This window comes from Mercenaria mercenaria, chromosome 4 (assembly GCF_021730395.1).
Source record: "Mercenaria mercenaria strain notata chromosome 4, MADL_Memer_1, whole genome shotgun sequence".
NCBI classification, from domain to species: Eukaryota; Metazoa; Mollusca; class Bivalvia; order Venerida; family Veneridae; genus Mercenaria; species Mercenaria mercenaria.
In genome coordinates this window covers 11,585,332-11,607,709 of record NC_069364.1, presented here as the reverse complement: position 1 = coordinate 11,607,709, position 22,378 = coordinate 11,585,332, and the positions used below count along the sequence as shown (strand labels likewise).

Sequence of the window (22,378 nt, the reverse complement as noted above, 5' to 3'; positions counted from 1 at the left end):
TGAATTTGATATTTTTCATAGTTTTAAAGAAATTGAAGCAAGCTAGTCCGGTGACCAATTTATTAATCCATTGTGCTCTTAACAATTGGACTGTTTCAAAACATCGATTCTTGCATGAATGTGCTTCTTGTATCATGTGTTGCAATGCAATACGTGGTATTAGCCGATATCATCTTCTTTGTCTATCAAGTTGAAACTGCTCAGTAGCACTAAGCCTGTCCAGAAAAGATGTATTAACGTGCCTAAGAAATATGACTCAAGCATTGTTGTAAGTGGCGATTAATGCCATGCAAATGAACTTAAAGGTGGTGATGGAGGTACAGCTGCTGCTGTTGTATCTATCGATGGATTCGTTTTACAATTTCTGAAAGAACGGGATCCCTCGGGAGCACTGAAAGCAAAGCAAGCGGTGAAAATTGCGGACTCGTTTTGGTCAATTCTGTCCTCTTATTGTTGAACCTATTATCACTGGATCGGCGACGATCAGTTGGTAGAGAAAATACTAACTTTAACCGATTTTCTGTTGTGATATCGTCGTCGACATCGGGCTTACCTTTTTTTTAATTTTACTCTATGTTACAAGCGATTGAACTAGTCAAATCAGTCATGTGAAAAGTATTCATAGTTTTCAATAAGACTTTCGACTTGGCATTGACAACAATGTATGCAAATTTCAGAAAGTTGCTTTTCTTTTAAAACATGACCGTATTTAATGTTTTAACTGCACATGCTTTTTATTACGGCATCCACTGACGCTTAGGTTTTCAGATTAAATGAGCCGTGCCATGGGAAAACCAACATAGTGGGTGTGCGACCAGCATGGATCCAGACCAGCCTGCGCATCCGCGCAGTCTGGTTAGGATGCATGCTGTTCGCTAACAGTTTCTCTAATTCCAATAGGCTTTAAAAGCGAACAGCATGGAGCCCGACCAGACAGCGCGGATGCGCAGGCTGGTCTGGATCCATGCTGGTCGCACACCCACTATGTTGGTTTTCCCATGGCGCGGCTCAAATAATGTTTGCTAAACCAATTAATAATCGATAAGGTTAGGCTCTCCAATTATTCTGATTGATTGGGTTGAATGTTTTCTAACCGATTCCCATCACTACTGTTGATGAACCGTTATTAAATAATTCAACATTATTCACCACCCCTGGCGCCAGCTTATTAAACGATATGCAATCTTAAGAACTAAATGATCTCAAAGTACCAGAAATTATAACAACACTGTGATGAAGTATAGCTGCCGCACATAACACCCGCTGTTGTAAAGTATAAGAAATATAGTGTGTGATAAATTTCTAAGATGCATGGGCTGAAATGAGTGCACCAAGAGCAGGCTAGTGCATAGATATACCAGCGATGTTGTAGTTTTTCCAAAGGCAGAACTTTCTTTTTTTTTATTTTTGCACGCATTTCTTCTATTTCAGTAATAATAACGGAGTAAGATAGTTGGTGCAAACATGTACCTAGATCGCATTTTAAAACCACAATGTATCTGAAGCCGTATGGACGTATTCTTTTATTTCCGCACTGGCCAGTTTACTCACCGTGTCTTCCTTCGACGCCGATTTACGCCTTTTATTTGCGCTTTCTAGTATATTATTTTACGTCGATGATCTGTTATTAGACATTTCTAACGTAAACGTAAATCGGAAACGGATTACTGAATACGTAAATGTTATTTGCATATAATGGTCTAAGGGAGATACTATTGTATTACTATTGGATGAAATTGTCTCCCATAGACCACAAATTAGCCTAAAATTTTACGGATTCAGTTTTCCGTTTCGTAATTACGTTTACGTTAGAAAGGTCTATAACCGCATTTTGGTGTTACTGGATATACACGGAGGCTTACTTCTTCTGTTCGGAGTCTTTTGAGATGAATTCTTCTTATCTATTCCACAAATCAATTTGTTTGTACATCTTTTTATACAGTTCCTGTAATTATCTTAAGTAAGTAAATAATCTACAGATCAAATCGATCAGACATCCACTCTCTGTCTTATCGGGCTTTTAAAATGTTTACATTTTGCTACAAACGGTCTCTTCTTTCAGACTGCTCCACACATTTAAACAACGATATGGGGACGCATGTAAAAGAATTTAGAATCGCATTTAACGTTCTTGTTTGTAGGTTGCACGAAGTTTACACAAATACTTATAGATATTTAATATTACATTTTTATATGGAGGCTTTTAACATGTATAAACAAAAAGAAATGAATTAGTCATGGACATTTCGGGATACAGGTAGGTTGTGTCAATATTAAATGTAAAATATTTTTTAAACATATCACGGGTGGTAAATAGGAATACGCTTAAAATGGGTTGCGCGACTTCCGGTGCTGGTGTTGCGCACCAGTATATACAAAAGCGAGGTAGGTGGGTTCTTGTTTTTGTAAATAATGACACTTGATGAGTGTTTTCGAAAAAAGCAAAATGCTATTCGACACAAAAGTGAATAAAGATCATATGTTTGAAATACCAAATTATTAATTTAAGAATCAGCCCTGATATCATGAAATCTCTGCTGGCTCGGTCTTTCAAAAAAGTTTGGAATCATGAAAAATGCAAATTTTCTAACTCTTGTGCCTTCTTTCTGGAAATATGACGCTTCTAATGATCAAATACGTGTATAACAGTCATGAATATTACATAGACTTGAACGAAATGTTGCGTTTGGGGAAAAGATTGGCAAAAAAAAACAATAGGGAATGGGGTTGCGCCCAGGGAATGGAGTTGCGCGTATACATTATATACATTATGATGTATACGAGCAACTCCATTCCCGGTGCGCAACGCCATTCCCGTTGATTTCTTGTCAATTTTGTCCCTGTAAGCAGGAATTGAAGCAAATGATTTTGATATCCGTTACTTCATAATAGTTGAGTTATCATAAAAAGCATCAGATGTCCTCAGATTAGGGGTATATGAGGTCAGAAACTTCCATTTTTGTTGATTTCATACTTTTTCAGACTTCGTGTCGCCCGAGTTTTTGTGATAATAGAGCAGAATCATAAATTACAAACCAAATATTTTATATATACGATGTATCATCATATTTGTGTCGAATAGCAGTTTCCTTTTTTCGAGAAAAAATATTCTTGTCTCATACGAAGCAAAATCATGACTTCACATACCTCAATTTCGTCTATTTTTACGCGTAACACCAGCACCGGAAGTCGCGCAACCCATTTTAAGCGTATTCCCAGCGGGAATTAGGTTGCGCGTTTACCACCCGTGATATAAAATCATTACAAGACACATGTGTATATCATACATAACACTATTATTCAAGACTTGATGATGTTTTTTTGAAAATGTAAAAAATGCAGTCCACCTAGACTTACGGATTGCTGATGAAAATAGTATTTCAATTATAACTCATCTAAGTTCAATTGAAACGTTTACAAATGTAATTGAAATAACTGAGTGACAGCCAAACACACACTTTTGCCGGCAAAAGTCATCTAAACTAGTATCAAAAGTTACTTAAAAACAGTGAATAAAAAGCAACTTTAGGAAGGATAAAACCTTAGACAGGGTAACAAAAACCTGTATCGTTATATACAACAAAAAGAGGCAATAACCGGTATAAACACAACTCAAAACCGATGCTATGTCTTCAGAGCTGAAAGAACATGGCATTGTTCCAAATGGGAAAAACAAATTCAAATTTAAACGTTCTATACCAAACAACTCTTAGAGGGTTGACTTTTTAACATAAGAATTCTCCGCACACTGAAACATTTTCAGTACTGAATTCACAAAGGTTTGTTTTCTTATCCAAGCTACTCGGTCTTCCGTTTGCAAAAACATTCAGTTTTATTTTCCATTACATTTTTTGATCTTGAGCATAGCTTTAACTCCATAATGATCACTGACCGGCAAGCCCTGGGATACCTTGTTTCGTTTCAGTACCACCTGAAAATAATAGACGAAATATAGATGATATAAATACGTTAAATTCAATTAGAAATGCAAAACTTCAAAAGACGTCATCTTTAGCTTACGAGAATGTCCAAATGAAATTTAGAAAGCCCAGCTAGAACGTTTTGTTAGCTCAGTAGGATGAGCACAACGCCATCAGTCTAGCGGCCGCGACCTCAATACCAGACGAAGCGATTAAATTTTGAATTACGTTAAGATTAGATATAAAATCTTTAAATATGTCTGAAGGCAACGGTCCTACGCTATTGATCCAGGTGAAAGTTCACTGAAGAAGTTTGTTACATTGGGTAGATGAACTAACCACAATTCTATTACAGAAACATGTCTGGAAAATGGCCAAACGAAGCTCCTGCCGCTAAACACAATCCAATTCGCTCTTGAAATCAAGTGAAACTACCAATCAATGGCCTGTGATCTTTTTCACTTATCTCATTTATTATTGCACTGTTTCGCGCGAATGTCGGACAAACCGTATATAATATATGAACACAACAAGTAATGAAACAAACGAAGTTCTACATAACTGAGACGACGTCTCTTGTTCTAGCAGTAAATATATACACTTACCGAAACTTCTACCGCCCTTCGATATATCCGACACTATCTTTCATATCACTAAATGTACACTTAATTTTTCACATATCTAGAAAAATGTGTTGTAAATCAATTGAATGGTGTAATTCATGTTACGGCCTCAACGCTTGAAAAGTTAAAAAACTACACTGAAATGTCTAGAATCTTTTAATGAACGAATGTTGTAAGGCAGGTATCATCACAAAAACAAATTCTTTATCAGGATACTGTCATACCTTGGGAACACATGAAAGGTTTGATATTTCACCTTGTATCAGCGAAAAGCGAATACATTCGTCTCTAAATCTTTATCACTTACTTGCTCATTTTATAAAAACAGCACTACAGTAATCTTTAATGTTATAAAAACTGGGTAGATGTCGCAAAATGAATGAAATAATGTATTTGGACTCATGTTTGATTTTTTACATAAACGATCTTATACCACAGTCACACATACGGCGCGGATAGCTACGTCTAGCCACGGATAAAAACGTAGTAATCCGTATCGATCCGTACCTGAGCCGTACCTTAAAGTAGTAACCCGTATCAATCCGTACCAGTCCGTACGGCTCAGGTACGGATCGATACGGATAACTACGTTTCTATCCGTAGCTAAACGTAGCTATCTGCGCCGTATGTGTGACTGTGGTTTTACATGAGAGCATTCTCATATTCAATTTAAGAAACGAGTTGAATAAATAATAAAACGTGAGAATCTGCCGAGCATTTTATCACTTTTGAAAGATACAAATGTAAGATTCTTTTTAACACATGGTACCCCTTTCTGCTGAAACATTGCAATTTCTTCTTTCTCTCCAAATTACAGACAAAGTCAATTCGACCAAAATCAATATCAAAACAGCACTAGTGTAATACCAAATATTAGATTCTCGTCAAATATGTGATAAATGTTATTAACAACAGATTTGTCTAAGTAAATTAGAATTATTCACGATGTTGACAAAATATTGACGGGCGGTATCAGTTTCAATAAGTACACTTGTTCATATAAAAATAGTATTTGTAAATTATACAAAATTATTCAGTTGCTGTTTAGACAAAAGAATTCAGCTCAATGCGGAGGAGGACATACGCCACATCATTCTGAATAACAATGAAGACTATAAACTCTTGTTCCAAAACTTTCAACATTTCTTGAAATATCAGCTGAAAGTGTTATTAAATTCATAATATTTCATTTGTAACTAAACCAATTCAGTTTTTAGATAGAATGAAAACTTTTAATTTGTAACAAAGGGCTTGAGAGACATGACATTTGCGCAGATATTTTTATTTAAAGAAGCATGTGTTTTAATACCTTGGCGTTAAGAACATCTACATCTCCATTTACAAATACATGGTCAATTATGACATTTTGAGCAAACTCTCCACCATTGTAGGGGTTGCTTGTAGAGAAGGTGCTGTCTTTGACGAGTTTTGTAGTGAAATGGGAAGTCAAAATCTCGTAATTATCTGTAAGAAAATAAATAATTTCGTAAGACAGGTTAACGTTTTAATATTTCTTGGCATAAATGTTAGTGAACACTAGTAATTATAAGATGAAGAATGCCCCACCCTCACAAGAACAACAACAAACGATAGGGGCACTTATAGCTGACCTTGTCCGTTCGTCTGTCCGTCCGTCCGACTTTGAGTTGTGCATAATTCAAAAAGTATTTAATACAGAATCATCAAACCTCACTGGATTGTTATTCAGCAGTATTAAATCCAGAATCATCAAACCTCACAGTCCGAACATCTGTCCGTGAGAAATTGTGTCATGCATATCTCAGAAAGTATTTGACACAGAGCCATCAAACCTCACTGGATTGCTATTCAGTATAGAGAGTTGTGCATCTTGTGTTTTAATTGGAATCTTACACCGCCAGACCAGAGTTATTACCCTTGAATTAGTCAAACATATGCATAATAAGGGCCTAAGTATGTGTCGCTTGTATCTCAAAAAGGATTTGACACAGGATTATGAAACATTACAGAAATATCATTCATCATGTGACGGTGTTCATTTGGGGTTTTGTTAGAGATGTCACTCAGCCAGACCAGTGTTATGGCCTTTGACTTAGTCAAAAATATGCATAAAAAGACATATAAGTTTGAGCCGCATATATCTCAAAAAGTATTTGACCTAGGGTCACGAAACACCAAAGGAATGTAATTCTGCGTGTGAAGTTGTGTACCTTGGATTGTGTTCGGATTTTGTTCGGATTTCTTTCTGTCAGACCAGAGTTGTGGCGAACTTATGCACCTGAGTTTTTTTTCACTTCGCAGGACAAGAGTTATGGCCCTTGATTTATTCAAAATATACGTTTGTGTCCCATGGATCTCAAAATTCACTTCACCTAGAGTTGTGCACCCTTTGGAATTTCACTCAGCTAGGCCAGAGTTATGGTCTCTTATTGAAAAAATACACATAAAGTGTTGAAATGTTTGTGTTGCATATAACTTTAAACATATTTCACCTAGTCAAGAAAACATTTACATTGTATATTGGCAGGAGTGGCGGGGGCACCTGTGTCTTATAGACACACATCTCGTTACATCTCCGATACATGTGAATCTTACTACTTTCCAGGTTTAAAAAAATTGACTTTCCAAATTACACTTAATTGGTCTGTTATTATGTAAACCGTGATAGCTCTTAGCTTAGTTTATACATAATTTATTTTAGATCGATTGTGAAGGAAGTTCTACAACTTATATTTATCACTCTCGACACCTCATTCCTGATGGAATCCATCGCCACGAGGGTATGAGAGAAGAGGCCAGTTTCCCTTTTTAATGCTGAGCGCCAAGCAAGGGAGCTACTGGTACATCACGTCTTTGGTATGAGCTCTTAGCTTATTGATTGTGTTTGTGAAATTCCTGTTAATACAAAATGAACCATTTAGCGGGGCAGACATAACCTTTATTTATCTTAATTGTAATTTTGGTGATACAAAGCATACCTTGCCCGAGTTCGTTAACTGACAGAGCTGCTGGTCCAACATTAAAATCGCCAAGAAGAGCTGAAGGCTTAACATCCTTGAAACTATTCACAAGTTCTTGCAATTCATGAGCATTTTGCGCGGCGTAGGATGGGTAATCAGTACCCAAAGGAGGAACTGTAAGAAAAAAAGCAGTATGAGATAATGCTAACAAACGACGTTTTAATAACGACTTAATTATTACACTTCAAAACTTTTGCATAGTGCACACTCACTTTGCGACATTTTTAAATTGAGAAAGCAGTAAACATTATCAAGGATTATGTTAGGGACTGTGAATAAACAGTTAAACAATGTATTATCATGAGGTTCATCGTTTGTTACTGGATTAAATTGTGATGAAAAAAGACATAGTTTAGCTGTAATTGTCTGCTAGCATTAAAGTGATACAATCTCCATTTTACATTTTGTGATACATAGACGACCTTTCCATCTGTCTAAAATATATTTTACACATACAAAGGAATGATGTCTGTACTATGTAATGATCGATATCATTTGGGCTTTTTTTTTGCTTCAGTCACGGGCGGGTACCTGGGTAGAATCACAGACCTTCCATAAGCAATATGGATGGCTTCCTCACATGAAGAAATCTACACCCTATGAGGCCTCGGGCCGGCATGATTCAAGTCAGCGACATCAACAAGACGGCCAATGATGTCCTGACTGATATTAGGTCAATAAGTTCTGGGTACATATATATGCAGTCTCATACATTTCTTCAGCAATTTTAAAAAAAACAATCGTTATTTTGATAAATGTGTTCTTCCTTTCCTATATAAAAGTCTTACATTCCAATGTGTATGGAAGGTACTGTATCGCATGAACGCAAGCCACAGTCAAGTTATTTCCATTCACCTGTAAGAAAAAAATAAACAAAAAGGCCAAGGTGGCCCTATATCGCCAACCAGATTTTCACAGCTCAGACAGATATTATAAGAAACGATTTTTTGCCAAATAACTTTGAAAAGTCACCTGCTCATTCAAGTTTTCCATGGAAGCATATAGGGAAAAATAGGCCTGTGCCCGGCAGTTAAGAGTTTTCTTTATGACAATTCAAGATGGCTTTTAAGAATATTAGTAAACGGTTTCCGAAGAAATAATTCAGTAAAATTATCTCATATCAGTCCATCGGTTAAGGAGACGTTGTTAGGAACTTGCTTATATAGTTAGCTTTGGTGGCCATTATTTTTTTAGATCAATCTTTTATAGGGTCATCCAATGAACATTTGTGTAAAAGTTAAGTAGTTTCTGACAAGAAGATTTTTGAATAGCTATTAAAAATGTTACAATGCCCTCTGGTGGTCAAATTGGGATATTTGGAAATATCTTGGTAAAGGGTCACCCAAGAGACATTTAAGTAAAATTATTTCAAAATCGGACCAGCGTTTTATGAGGAGATGTCGTTTGAAGATCTATGTATTTTTAGCTCTGATGCCCCCTATATGCACCCAATCGGAACCAGTTGAAAAAAGTTGATAGGAACATTTCGGTCAAGTTTCATCAACTTCCACAAAATGGTTTCAAGGGAAATGTCATTCGAAGAAAAGTGTTGGAGGACGGGCGACGGATGGTGAGTGATAACAATAGCTCACTCCGAAGTGTATCAAATGTTGCAATACTTTCTTGTAGTTCAGAGTTCAGAATATCAAATGAATGTAGATAACCGTAAATGATCAGTTATGAATGAACAGTCAGGAGAAAAAAAACAAATACAAATAAGGTAATTTTGAACGAAGTATGTTTTGTATTACATTCATTTGAAGAGGCGGGCGATCAGATTGTATATTACATAAAAATACAATCTTAAAAAAGAAACGTAAGAATGTGACAACTGTCGCAATAACAATAAATTCCATTTTATTATTTCTTTTAATTAACATACAAAATGAACATTTACTTACTGTAATGAAAAAGAACGTAAGTTTATATTTTAACAATTCATATAAGAACAAAAATATTCAAGACGCATACATACTCTTTATCAACAAGAAAACGAACCTGCCATTGTAATGTATATAGAGCACGTGATTTTCACTGAGTGATTAACAAGTTCCACATCGTACAAAAATGGGTCTGCCTTAGTACATTATTTTTATAAGGCTCATATGACTACAATAAGAATAATTGAAGTAATACAATGAGGCCCCCCTCTACAAAGTGTACAGCCTCTGAATCGCTATGTGAAAATATAGTATAGCTATTGAAATGACTGCAGCTCGACAACATGTCAGAATTGTCATATAAACGCAGCTAATATGTGAAAATTAAAACCATGTAAATTCAATTCAAAAATGTTATTTTATGATGCGATATCTTAGTTAAGATTATGTAAATAGCTGGGTTTAAAGAAATATGTGAACTCATTTTTAAAGTTTCTCACAATTCTCTCTACTTCGACTTTTTTGTTTGTTTTTATCATATAGAGGGTACTTTTGTTGTAAACGGACATTTGATACAAACGTATGCGCAAGACGAATAAGAAATATGTATATACCTTAGCACGGAGATATCCTTGAGGAAAGATATTAGTATAATTTGGAAAAAACTCCACATCATGAGTTTCAGACAGTGCTTTCTTTGACAACAATAAGAGTCCCATCTTGTTCATATTCCACAAATCCGTAGATGGAGCACCAGCACACCTACAAGAGAGGGGAACCTGTCAGTGCGTAATGGCTTTATTTGATTGCAAGATAAACGGAATAGAAAACCGAGCTCTATATATTCTGCGATAAACAACAGGTTGATGCGAGGACCGGTAAGAAAATATAATGATGTCAGTTATGACGTGAAAATGCCGCATGACGTCCGGTTCATTATTACCCGGATAAATATAGTCAAATATGTGGCGCCGTTAAATGTCGTACCACCGTTAAATGTCGTAAACACCGTTAAATGTCGCAGGATTGACGTTAAGTGTCGCAACCATCGCTAAATGTCGCGAAATCATCTGCCGCTATATGTCGCACCTTTAACGCCAAATGTCGCAAAGATTTGCACACCGTTATATGTCGCACCTTTAACGCTAAATGTCGCACAGCAAAAGAAGAAAACATAACTAAGTTAGGTTCAACAGTCATTACAGCTTAGTTAATACTTTCAATAATTTTGAACCCGAAATAAGATTAGATGAGTGTGTGCGTGAGTATGCATTGTGTGAACTATGGGTTCTGAACTGCATGTTTGTTTTTCAATGTTGCCGCGCCATACATACGTAATTGATTTGATAATGAAAGGTTTGAGCCTCCACGCGGTACTCTCCACAGTACTTAAATAATACTCAACATCTCTGCCAAATTTTGACAGATTTTAATGAAAAATGGACACATTGTTTAATGGCCAGTTCAGTAAAATAAAACATAACAGTGATATCAATTGTACGTATATTCATAGATCCATGGCAGTTGTAATAAGGTAACCCAAAAATAAAGTCATAAAGCAACTTGGTGCTGGTTTCTATGCAGAAGTTGTGCGTTGTGGTGCGACATTTAACGGTACCACAAAGTATATTTTTTATCCAAATATTTCAATGAACATGTAAGAATGAAAACTGCCAAAGTCTTTTTGTGATTTGTCGTCTAATGACTTTTTATGTACTACTGTTCATTTTCAGATGCTTACATATTAAGCACTTGCGCTTCAATTCCTGTGCATCTGAACTCGGACGACAAACCACTATGCTCCTACTAACATTACTAACAGTCTTCTGAAGGAGTCGCCCATATGGGTTACCGGTGGCGACTATACAAATAAGCTTACATACACACACTCAGAAGGAAATGACGTCAACGTGATCAAACATCTTTGAAATTCCCTTACATTTCATGGACATTTGATGAAATTGATGGTTAATATATTCAATTTTTAATTTTCTACATGTTCATTTCATGCGATAAGTTAACATATGAAGATGATATATTACGAAAACAACATGCGTTATCCCTATAATGACAAAAATGACCTACCGAAAATGACGCTTTCACATGTTTAGCAAAGAGGATGTTCTCTCATCAATGATAAATAATTAAATTTTGAAAAAAAGTGGCATCTGGAATGCACTTTTTGACAAACGAATGTTTGCAGAGTAATCTGTATAGAACGAAAAAATGTTTGGAAAGGAGTAAAGCATCTGCTTTGACTAAAGAAAATTATCAGCAATCTCAATTTATTTCTACGCATAATTATTATAAACCGATGTTCACTTTTCTTCCTGTCGAAGTCATTTTATATCGAACTCTGTTTTGATATTTAAGGTGTTCAGTCTAATAGTGAACGAGAAACGATATGACGTCTACGTATATAAAAATGCACTTAATACATACATATATGTAAATCTGATCTTTTACCTTGTAAAATAATTTTGCGGTGAATTTGTTGTTATGCATGAAAGACACGGCTCCCCGCTTGTAGCAACAAGTGCACTAATTTCAGCTAAGCAGTTGGACACGATGCATTGAAAAATTTCTGCACCAGGTCGGACTGTCTCACTACCAGTGGCACATCCGTTATTTAAAGCACAAGTAAATACCGCATTAAGGATACCAGGATTACATGAAGGATCTGCAAACAGAAACAATACATATATGAACTAAATATTCTATTTCAACACATATGTTTTCTTCATTGCATTACGACATTTGAGCCGTGCCATGAGAAAACCAACATAGTGGGTTTGCGACCAGCATGGATCCAGACCAGCCTGCGCATCCGCGCAGTCTGGTCAGGATCCATGCTGTTCGCTTTCAAAGTCTATTGCAATTAGAGAAACTGTTAGCGAACAGCATGGATCCTGACCAGACTGCGCGGATGCGCAGGCTGGTCTGGATCCATGCTGGTCGCAAACCCACTATGTTGGTTTTCTCATGGCGCGGCTCATTTATATTACTTATCTGTGCATCTATGTGCACATTACATAACGTTAAATATTATATTATAACAATCCTTTTAAAGTTGGGAGTTACGCTAACATCTGTGAATGTTTCCAATGGAATAGGCAAATAAATCCATGATAGGCAGTGCTAAAGTCCACTGGCACTTATCTATTTGTTCTGACTGTGCAAATTCATTTTTGTTTGTGGTTTACACATCGAGTAGAGAACTTACTAAGAGTCCTTCGCGTACTTTGATTTTTGTAATGAAATTAGATTTACATGTGCACCGCCAACGAGTTGAAGTGTAAACAATTGCCACGCATGAAAGAGTGGGCATGCAGACAAATTCGCAAGGCTGAGAATTATTTTGTCAACAATAGACGACAAAGCCAAGGTAGTGAAGGTTGATATTGACCTAAAAGTTGCAGTTTTAGACAAAGCATATCAGCGAATGGAGGCTGGCTTCAGACCGATCTTACCGTTAATAACTGCGATATTACAAAGATTGCAATAAATGTCCCGGAACAGCGTGAGTTTAGGCCACATTGCGATTTTCTAGCTTTTATAATGATGGAGGAAGACCCAATGTGAGTAACGCTGGAACTGATAAATTATTCATGCCAACCAACTTGACTAATTTGCAACTGAAGCTCTCTTTACCCAAATCTTAAATACTAGTATTACTTTTCATATCAGTAGATTCAAATTCATGTTATAGCCATCTATTTATTATGTATAGTTCGTAATGCATATAGTTTAATGTTACAAAATGCGTTTACCTACCCCATTTTGTAGTTGATTGTGGAGGAAGAGCTCCATTACTTTGGTGCAGTTGACTGAATGAGTACGGAAATTTCTTGCTAACCTCTTTCACAATTTTCTCAACGTCCTGTCCAAAAGGAACCTATTTATGGAAAAATACGATTAAATAAACTTTAGGAGTTTTCTGTATGAAACTGAACATTCATCTACTTAAATGCTCATAATATTACTAGTGTCACAATAGTATAACTATCCTAAATGGCGATTTTAGTAAAGTGAAAGAAACAATGATATAATATATTCTAACCTATTAAACAAGCTAATGTTTGCCTTAAAACAAGGTTAGCTTTGTTTAAAAGGTAGTCAGCGGCCCGATTATTTAGCTAATATTCAGCGTAAATGAGACTGAAAGATCTTCCAAGTACATATACCACATATGCAAAAAAAGAAACAATATTGATTTAGAACGAGTCTCTCTTGGTTTACACTTTGCAATAGCTAATTCTCAGCTTGCCATTGCATTGCTCGCACAAAAAGCATGGTAAACAGCCACCATGGGATTAAAAAGCTTCGGTCTTTTTCGCTGTTTTGGGCACAATACAGGTAGAAACAAGTAAGCATAGCCTCTATAAGGTAATTTATTTTAAGTCTTGTTGTTTGTTGTTAAATAGAATAAACTGCAAGCAATAATCGCTTAGAAATAGTCCCAAGAGGGCAAAAAGCTCAGGACGTTGTGTTTCTACACTGCTTAAACGTTTGTAAAAATGTAAAATTAATAGTAAAGTATATCATATCCTTTCCGCAGCCTTAACGTACTAAAACGTATTAGCGTCTGATGGCCCTTTCACGCTTCCGTAGAAACAACATTTATTACACGAAACTTATTTTGAAAATATTTTCTGAAATGTTTAGGTCTGTAGCTCTCAAATACGGTTATATCTTACATCTGAGGCATATACTGACACTCTCAGACAACATCAAAAATGACATTTTGAGCGATTTGATGAAGTTCCAAAATTATCAATGTACCCTTGGTCCGTTACGGACCCCTGTGGGATTTCTGTTTATCCAGAGCTCAAATATTTTTTCATAGATTAAAAGCTGACATGCTGTACTAAAGCCCAGGTAATTTCAATTCGTAATAAAGTGCTGAAAATTGGCTCCCGTATAGCAAAAAAAAAAAAAAAAAAAAAAAAGAAGTCCACGCGCATACATTTAGACGGGGTGACCCCTGCGCGTGACCCCTGACTATCTACGAATCAAAATGCGGCTTTCGTTTTCAAGTTTAGCATTTCTACTTTCATTTTATTTACTTCCGGAAATAGCTGAAGGTCGAGTGACGTCATTTTCTGTGTTGTCAAAAACCTACATATGCCTGGCGAGATTGCATAAATATGTGCTGGCCGTCCTAAGGTTATGTTAAGCCGACTGACCTTTGAAATTCGCAGTAGGGTTTTATGGACTACATTATGTAGTCCTCGGGGAGGGATAGGTATCGTTATTATATGATAACCAGGCAGTGTTCGCTCTTAAAAATACTCTATTTCTATCATGTTTAAATCATCTAGAAGGTTTTCGACCCAGTTTGAGCCCGAATGACACGGAAACATAAATATTCTCTACATGAACAGCTACCATAGGGTACCTGGATAGCTCTACAGTTTGAGGAGAGGTCATAGAAGGGGACCGGGTAGTGTTTGAACTTAGTGGCTAGGGAAAGTAATACACTGATGCGTGGTAGTATATGTTCAAATCCCTGCATGCAGGGTATCATAAATGGATATGTAGTCAGATGTATTAATTTTGTATTTTTTTTACTTTCTAAGAGTCAACAATGTGACTCCCAAATTCGGGTGTTTAAGAGAAGTAGTCCATTAACATATTTGGCCTTTGACAGGGGGGCAGACGTTCACATTTTGAGGATAAGGACGTACTATATCGAAATTTCCAGGTATAAACTTGAAACTTCGAATTAAGTATCTCGAAAATATGAGTTATTAACTCGAAACTTTGACTCATTAACCCGATATTTACTTATTAACTGTTAATTTTGAATTACGTATACGAAATTTCAAGTTATTTAGTTGAAGTTTTGAGTTTATACATATCTCGGATTTTCGAATGGCATACTAGTTAGTGGAAATTTTTGAGGTGACGAAGTTTACGAGGCCAGACGTCAATGATGGGCATGGCATCCACAGCGTCATTAATCTGTGGTAACGTCAATCCCCCATGTTATTGCATTAATTTTCTTTCCCTTTGCATACGAATTATACAATTTGACAATAAAAAAAAGCAACTGGCCATAAAGATAATTTTTCGCTAGAAAAAAAATATATAACCTCTTGCAGGCAGACAAGTTCAGCGTCTGATTTCTTTAGATAATCGATGAGGGCATCGCGTCTTTCTTCTCGGTTGTTTGTAATATTTGGGTTATCTTCTGCTAAAGAAGCATCTAACAACCCTGCGTTGAACGTCAAAACCTGAAAATAAGTTGGTTTTTTTTTTTAGAAAGTTAACAATTTCTCTGATTGGGTACCAGAGTCAAATGGAAACGTAAAAGTACAAATTTGTTCACTTTATCACTTTCTGTGATGTAGTCTACATTGCAAACATGATGATAGTTTTTTTACATTTTACAGTAAGACATGTTTATTGAGATGTGTAAAGTATCAGCTGCGCCTTTGAAGTGGAAAATCTATTAACACGAGGCATTTATTGCCATAGATATCGGTCTGTGGATAAAGAGACAAGTGATGCTCCTATATTTCTCGCAAGTGTTTTGTCAAATGTATTTTATCCAGATGTAACGAGCAAGTTCAATGGTAGAATATAAAATAGCTGATAAACATTCATACGTTCCATGTGTAGCCAGAAGTTTCCTATCAAGCACGTGTTGTCAGGATGATTGACAGTTAGCCTTCTGGCGGGCGGTTAGTTATTTTGCCTTTGCGACCAGCACAGACCAAGATCAGCCTGCACCTCCGTGCAACTGCACTGTTCGTTATTCTGTCAGTACATTTTCAGTGAACACTCCTTTGATAAACAAGTGAATGATGGACTAATCCATTTTAGACATTAAGCATGGTAAAGGTTAAAGAACGAAGGATCCTGAGCATAAAATGTCCACTACGAAAGCGAGACAAATGAATTCATCGTGTAGACATATAATGATATTCAAGGGGAAAAGTAACACTACCTTTAGCTTGCCAACGTTACCACTTTCAACAAAATGTCCAAATAAAAGTATAACGAGACACACTTGCACGATCTGTTTCTTGTACATCATCTGAAGTGCAGTGAATATATATATACATTATGGTGAAAACTGGACTGACTGGACGGGTATGGAAATAACATATGTCTATGTAACAAGTATGTTACGGCCATATATAACTGCTGTTTTAATACATGTTTTAAAGATAATGGCATTATAAGCATCATGTGCTTTAGATATATACTGATTTATCTAAACTGTTTATAACATTTGGACAAGTCCTTTCTAAAATTCATTGAATCGGTGAATATGGGTTACTTTTTGTTTATGATAAAGAATTAAATACTACATGTAAAAACGCAAGGTGTAGTACATTTCAGCATAAATTAATTCTTTGATAGAATTTGTTAATCATTTCATATTTCGAAATTCTAATTTGTAAAAGTAGGCTTCGTATGAAACTTTATTTACATTCACAAACTTGGTGAAAAATTGAATGAAAATTCATGATGTTTTGAAAGTTGACGGGTTGAGAATGAAAGATGTGGAGAGTGAAAGTGTGATTAGAGAGCTTATAATAATTAATACATGGGAAAATAAAAGTAAAGTTATAAAAGAAAAGAAGAAACTATTATATTTTTGCGTAATGATCAGGAACAGCAATGCTGCATGATAGATTAATAGATGCAAATATACAGGTACATAGATGTAAATGTTATAAATGCAGTTCGCGAAAAAGTTGCTAATATCATAGTGAAATGCAGTCGCGTAGTGAAAGCCAAACAAACTGAACAGCATCGACATAGAAATCACTTGGCAGGGAATCATTGAGATAGGAGCAGTGAATCCAGCAAATATAAAGAAGGTAGCGGTAGATGAACAGCTTTTTAGTAGGGTAATTCGCGTCATTCTCGTGGTGATTACCGCTCGGCTCGCAAAGATCAAGCAATCATATAAATCAGATCATAACAACAAACTTAGAAATTCAAGTTAAGGCCAATATGAGGAGAACGCTGAAAAAGCAGGAGAAAAATATAGATGTGACTTTCCACTGATACTTGAATGTCAACGGGTTGGGGAATGACAAACCTTAATGCGATGTTAAGTAAAAAGACTTGTTTGTATTACATGATGTTTCATTAAAGATAATTCAGTGATTTATATTGTATATTTGGTTATTAGCTTTTATATCTATCTGTACAAAAACATATAAGTCCAGTTAACAGAGATTCTGTTGTTTTTCCTCATACATATATAGATATATATTTTTTTTAATTTTAGTGAGACTGAATTTTTCTTAGATTTATTAATGTAAATGTCAGATTTGAAAATGTTGATATACATTGTCTATATATATCCCTCGGTAGCTTTTACATTACAGTAGCTGAACATTAATGATCAAAGCATTTAGCTTTAAAAATGGAATGTGTAAATGTTAATGTAACGAACCTCAGTACACATTTTCAAATATTATGAAATATCATGAGTTCGAACTGCGGTTACTCTTTGTATTTTTTCTAATTTAACTTTTCATTTGCTAATTGATATTTTTTACTTTTTATATCATTTTTTCTTAATTTTGAAATTGTGATTTAAATAATATCTGTTTCATATTTTCTTCTTTAATATTTACAATGAAGTTGTTTTATTGTGTATAAAAGCTCTGTCATATATGATACATTCTAATATGCTTGTTTCTGTTAAAACACACTTACTCTAAAATGACGTCCGTCACGTTAACGTGCGATGACGTCAATGTTTTTGTTGCGACCAAGAAAGAGCGCTACTATATTTTATCTACTGTTTTAGATGAAGGGCATATTAGAATCGAAATAATGTATAGCAAAATCGTGTTTTACCTAATTTAATACACTCAAAATCGGTTATACATCGCCAGAATAATTCACTCGGGCTACGCCCTCGTGAAATTATTCCGCGGACGTATAACCTCTTTCCGTGTATTTATAACGTTAAAACACGGTTTTGCTATACATTATTTCTTAATTCATATACATAAATGTATATTAGTTATACATGAATTTATATTATTACTCGAACATGTATGTCACAATCAAAATATTCGACTTCAGTCTTAGATAGATGTATATGATATACTGAATCATACGAAAAATGTATCACAACTAAACGGTATGCAATAAGTAAATATACAAGCCAATCATGAACAACAGAATATTTTGAGAAAAAAGGCGGAAAAAACACGCCTTATGTACGGTTTGACCAGCAACCGTGTTGTAGCGCTACTTTGACAAAATCTCCATAACAGCTACGCTATAGATTAACTGATTTCAATACCAAAATCTATATTATAAAGATGCAATAACATTTTTCTTCAATAGACTGTGTTAATGAAATTAATGGGATTTTATGGTTCAGTCTTTTAAAATAAGAATATTTGTTTCGTTTCATGAGTTATAGATCCATTTATTTATGATCGAAAATTGGCTTCGGTCAGAGAAACAACAAGTAGGATTCAAGAAATATAATGCACATGACCTCATAGTTTTTCCTATGTGTAAACGAATATCTCATTGAATCATTTTGGTTATACTTCTTATTTATAAATATTAGCAAATTAAACTACTTTTCTAAAATTTTGACAGTAATTACTATGTTTTATTATAAAATAACAGTTTTAGTTAAGAAAGTAGAAAATATAACTTTGCTTGAAATATGCTTTAATAATGCTACAATCAACTGATCACGAACAATTTATACAATTCAATAATAAATAATAAAATAAATATGAAATAAATAATTATTATAAAATAAAGTATAAAAACAGGTGAATAAAAATATCAACCTACCTTAAGCGTTTTTAATAAATGCCGGATAAACTTACACACACCCCTTGAATGTAAAATGTTTACTTATATAGACACATGGGCATGACAGATATTGATGACAAAAAAACTTAATCTGATTGAAAGATGCAATGGTCCAAAGACTTACGTCAATTTACTAGGGGAAGGTCTCATTTGATGTGTTTACTTGCTATGACGTGGTTGAATACATAAACAAAGATTCGAGTTTAATGTGTGTATGTTTTAACATTAATGATGGTCCTTTGATTATGACTAACATAAACTTATCACTGTATATCATAGAATATTGAACTACAGTTTTGTAATAATAAAATGATAATAATGATAATAATGTTAATATATAGTACTAAAGATCCATCAATGAAACAAATAATAATCCTGTCAGGTATTTATCTATGAACCTGTACGACATCAGTCAAAAGGAACAATGAACAAATTGTACGATTAAAAACTTGGTGATTAAACATTTCATTAAAATGTTAATTTAAAGGTAAATTTTAAATTTTTTTTATTTTACATATGATGTGTGATCCACATAACATTATATCTATATTTCAGCTTAAATATTGGATCTAAATTATTTTTATAAGCCATAAAAACATTTTTATATCATGCAACATGCATTTATTTGACAACTTTTTCAAGCTGAGGCAACATGCTACAACATTGTCAAATCAAGACTTTAATATTACGCTCGGTCTTAAAAGTTATACAAACAGTCACCATTACATCATTTTTAATTATTTATCATGATTTAGAAAATTAGGTATTATCTCTAAATACTGCAACAGTGTTACAAAAGTTTCCGTCTAAACTAAGGTACTAGTATCTACTTTTGTGGATTATAGTGTAGTACTAAATGAAAATCTGTGTGAATTAACAAACGATGTAGAAGGGAAATTATTCATAGAGTAGATATTTCACAGGACACGGAAAAGGGGAGTCCATATGGAGGTGCTGGACGATGGTTCAATATTATTCAAATTACGATGCTTTGGAGAAATGTCAGTCAAAATCTTTTGAATAAGAATATATATCAGCCGGTTCCTGCTTTGAAGCTGTTATTGCATATCCTTGTTTGAATTCTAACTCCTCGGTGTTACCTGTGAAAAATGCTGCAGACTTTGGCAAAGAAAGGAAAACATGTGGGGTTAGTGTGGGTTTGACGATATTCTCTGTGATGTTTTGAAGAATGATACAACAGTATTATTTATACACTCCTATTTCAATGTATGTTTTGATAGGGTAGGGTACCAACAAGGTGGGACAGAAACATATAATTAGCCCAGCTCCTAAAGAGTCTATGTCCTAAAGAATACCTCTTGCTTAATCATTGTACATACATTATTTAGTATGTTAAATTCACGTTTGACATCATTGTTAGAATGTAATGGAAGTATTTTTGAAGAACAAATTGGTTTCCAATGAATATTTTACTTCTTTCTGGCAAAGGTTCAAGTTTTTTTTAAAGAATGTACAACTCCTTTTTTTCAAGAATGTTCTGTCACTTATGGCAAATCTGATGTCCAAACCACATCGCACTACCAACTCTATACACTTCAAAAATATCCACAAACTATCCCAAATATGGCTTTATGAAGCAAAATTAGCTTAAAGTACACGAAAACGTATACACCTTTCAAACTTGAAATGTTCGACCTCTTCTGAAATTTATTTAAAAGAAAAAAGTTTTTTTTTCCCTGACCTCCGAATGTTGAAGCAAGAAATCTTTGGTAAGGTGGGTGCAAGTTTATGTTTCTGTACATTACGTCGCAAATTCTAGCTATTTCGACCGAAAATGCCATACTATGGGTATTTCTGCGATGGTTCTGGGTACACTAAAGTGTTTGCTACTGTCTTATAGTTAGAAATGGAAACAATTTTGGTCATTTTAGGAGTTTCAATTTATTTCTGATAATTTAGGGGCAGATTTTGACTAAAGTCACATGTAATGTAAATGATTTTTGACAAGCAATGGGCCAGAATTTTACTCGAGGAAAATACATTTCAGGCTATAAAATTGACACTTTTTAAGATATCTAAAAATTCAGAAATATGCTAGTATTATCTCAGGAAGTCTTTAAAATGATGTGTAACTAGTTCATCAAAACTCTTGTTATGGATTTGGCGAATTAAGAAGACGTTCATTCAAACATCAATTTAAAGTCACGTTTGAAAGTTAATACGTTTAGTTAAAGGAGCGGGATCGAGCTGACGAGGCCTGATATTTTGTTTGGAACGCCCTGTAGACAAAAATTGTTTACATCGGGGAAAAAGCAAAGAAAGATTATCTCCACTTAAAAGTGCAAAAAAAAGCATATAAGTAAAACACAATTTTATTGCGTTTTTATTTTGGTTTAGCAAGTACTGTGCGAGACTTATAACTGTTTTTGTGATTACTTTTAGTCTTATTAAGAAAGATTTACTTATGTAATATCTTATGATTTTGTCTCTGTTAATTCAGTTTTGTGAACGTATGTGTATTGATCTGTAATATATATATTTTATGCTTAGTTACGACATACACATACGAGACATAGATAAACTAAACTGTAAATGAGATTTGAGACTTCTAACAATTTGTCTTATGACTTGCGCCTCCGCCATATAACCTTGTTTGATTTTGCGGAGTATCACGTAGATGGAGGTACATGTCTTTTATTTCATTAGTATTATGCCCGTTTTAACTTTTTGGTTAAAGCTTTGCATGTAAGCAGGTTACCAATAAACCACTTGGAGAAAATACTTTCAAACTTCACACATGTCTGTGGCATCATAGAATGACTTAAAAGGACATGGTATATAACTCCAGCTTTTATTTTATTAAAATTTTATCCTTATTAATCTTTGTTTAAGTTTTCCATATAAGTCTCAGAAACTACTAGGCTAAATATCTCGTGTTTTTATTTCCCCTCCCCCTTGATAGCTATAACTGTTAAAGTTTATGTGCAGTATTAAAAGTGGTGCTTTTCTAACCATGTTTTTGGACAACTGTTTCATCTGCTTTTAGCAACTTGTTTTTATCCTTATGAAAATCCATTAAGAACAAATGCTACAGCATGTATTTTCACAATTTTTAATTGTGTCACTTATATAAGAATATCAATATTGTTTGATGTTTTATAAACCAAGATACTAATATA

The 22,378-nt window shown here is 34.6% G+C and overlaps 1 protein-coding gene across 1 annotated transcript; it reads right to left on the bottom strand.

Moving 5' to 3' along the window:
- Positions 1-2,162: 2,162 nt before the first annotated feature.
- Positions 2,163-19,320, bottom strand: LOC128556205 (uncharacterized). The gene is made up of 10 exons (XM_053540444.1): positions 19,218-19,320; positions 16,375-16,464; positions 15,518-15,658; positions 13,197-13,317; positions 11,889-12,102; positions 10,037-10,184; positions 8,331-8,397; positions 7,501-7,656; positions 5,853-6,007; positions 2,163-3,931 (listed from the first exon to the last, which is right to left on the bottom strand). The coding sequence occupies exons 2-10, from the start codon at positions 16,462-16,464 to the stop codon at positions 3,833-3,835; spliced, it is 1,191 nt and encodes a 396-aa protein (XP_053396419.1). The 5' UTR covers positions 19,218-19,320; the 3' UTR covers positions 2,163-3,832.
- Positions 19,321-22,378: the final 3,058 nt, after the last annotated feature.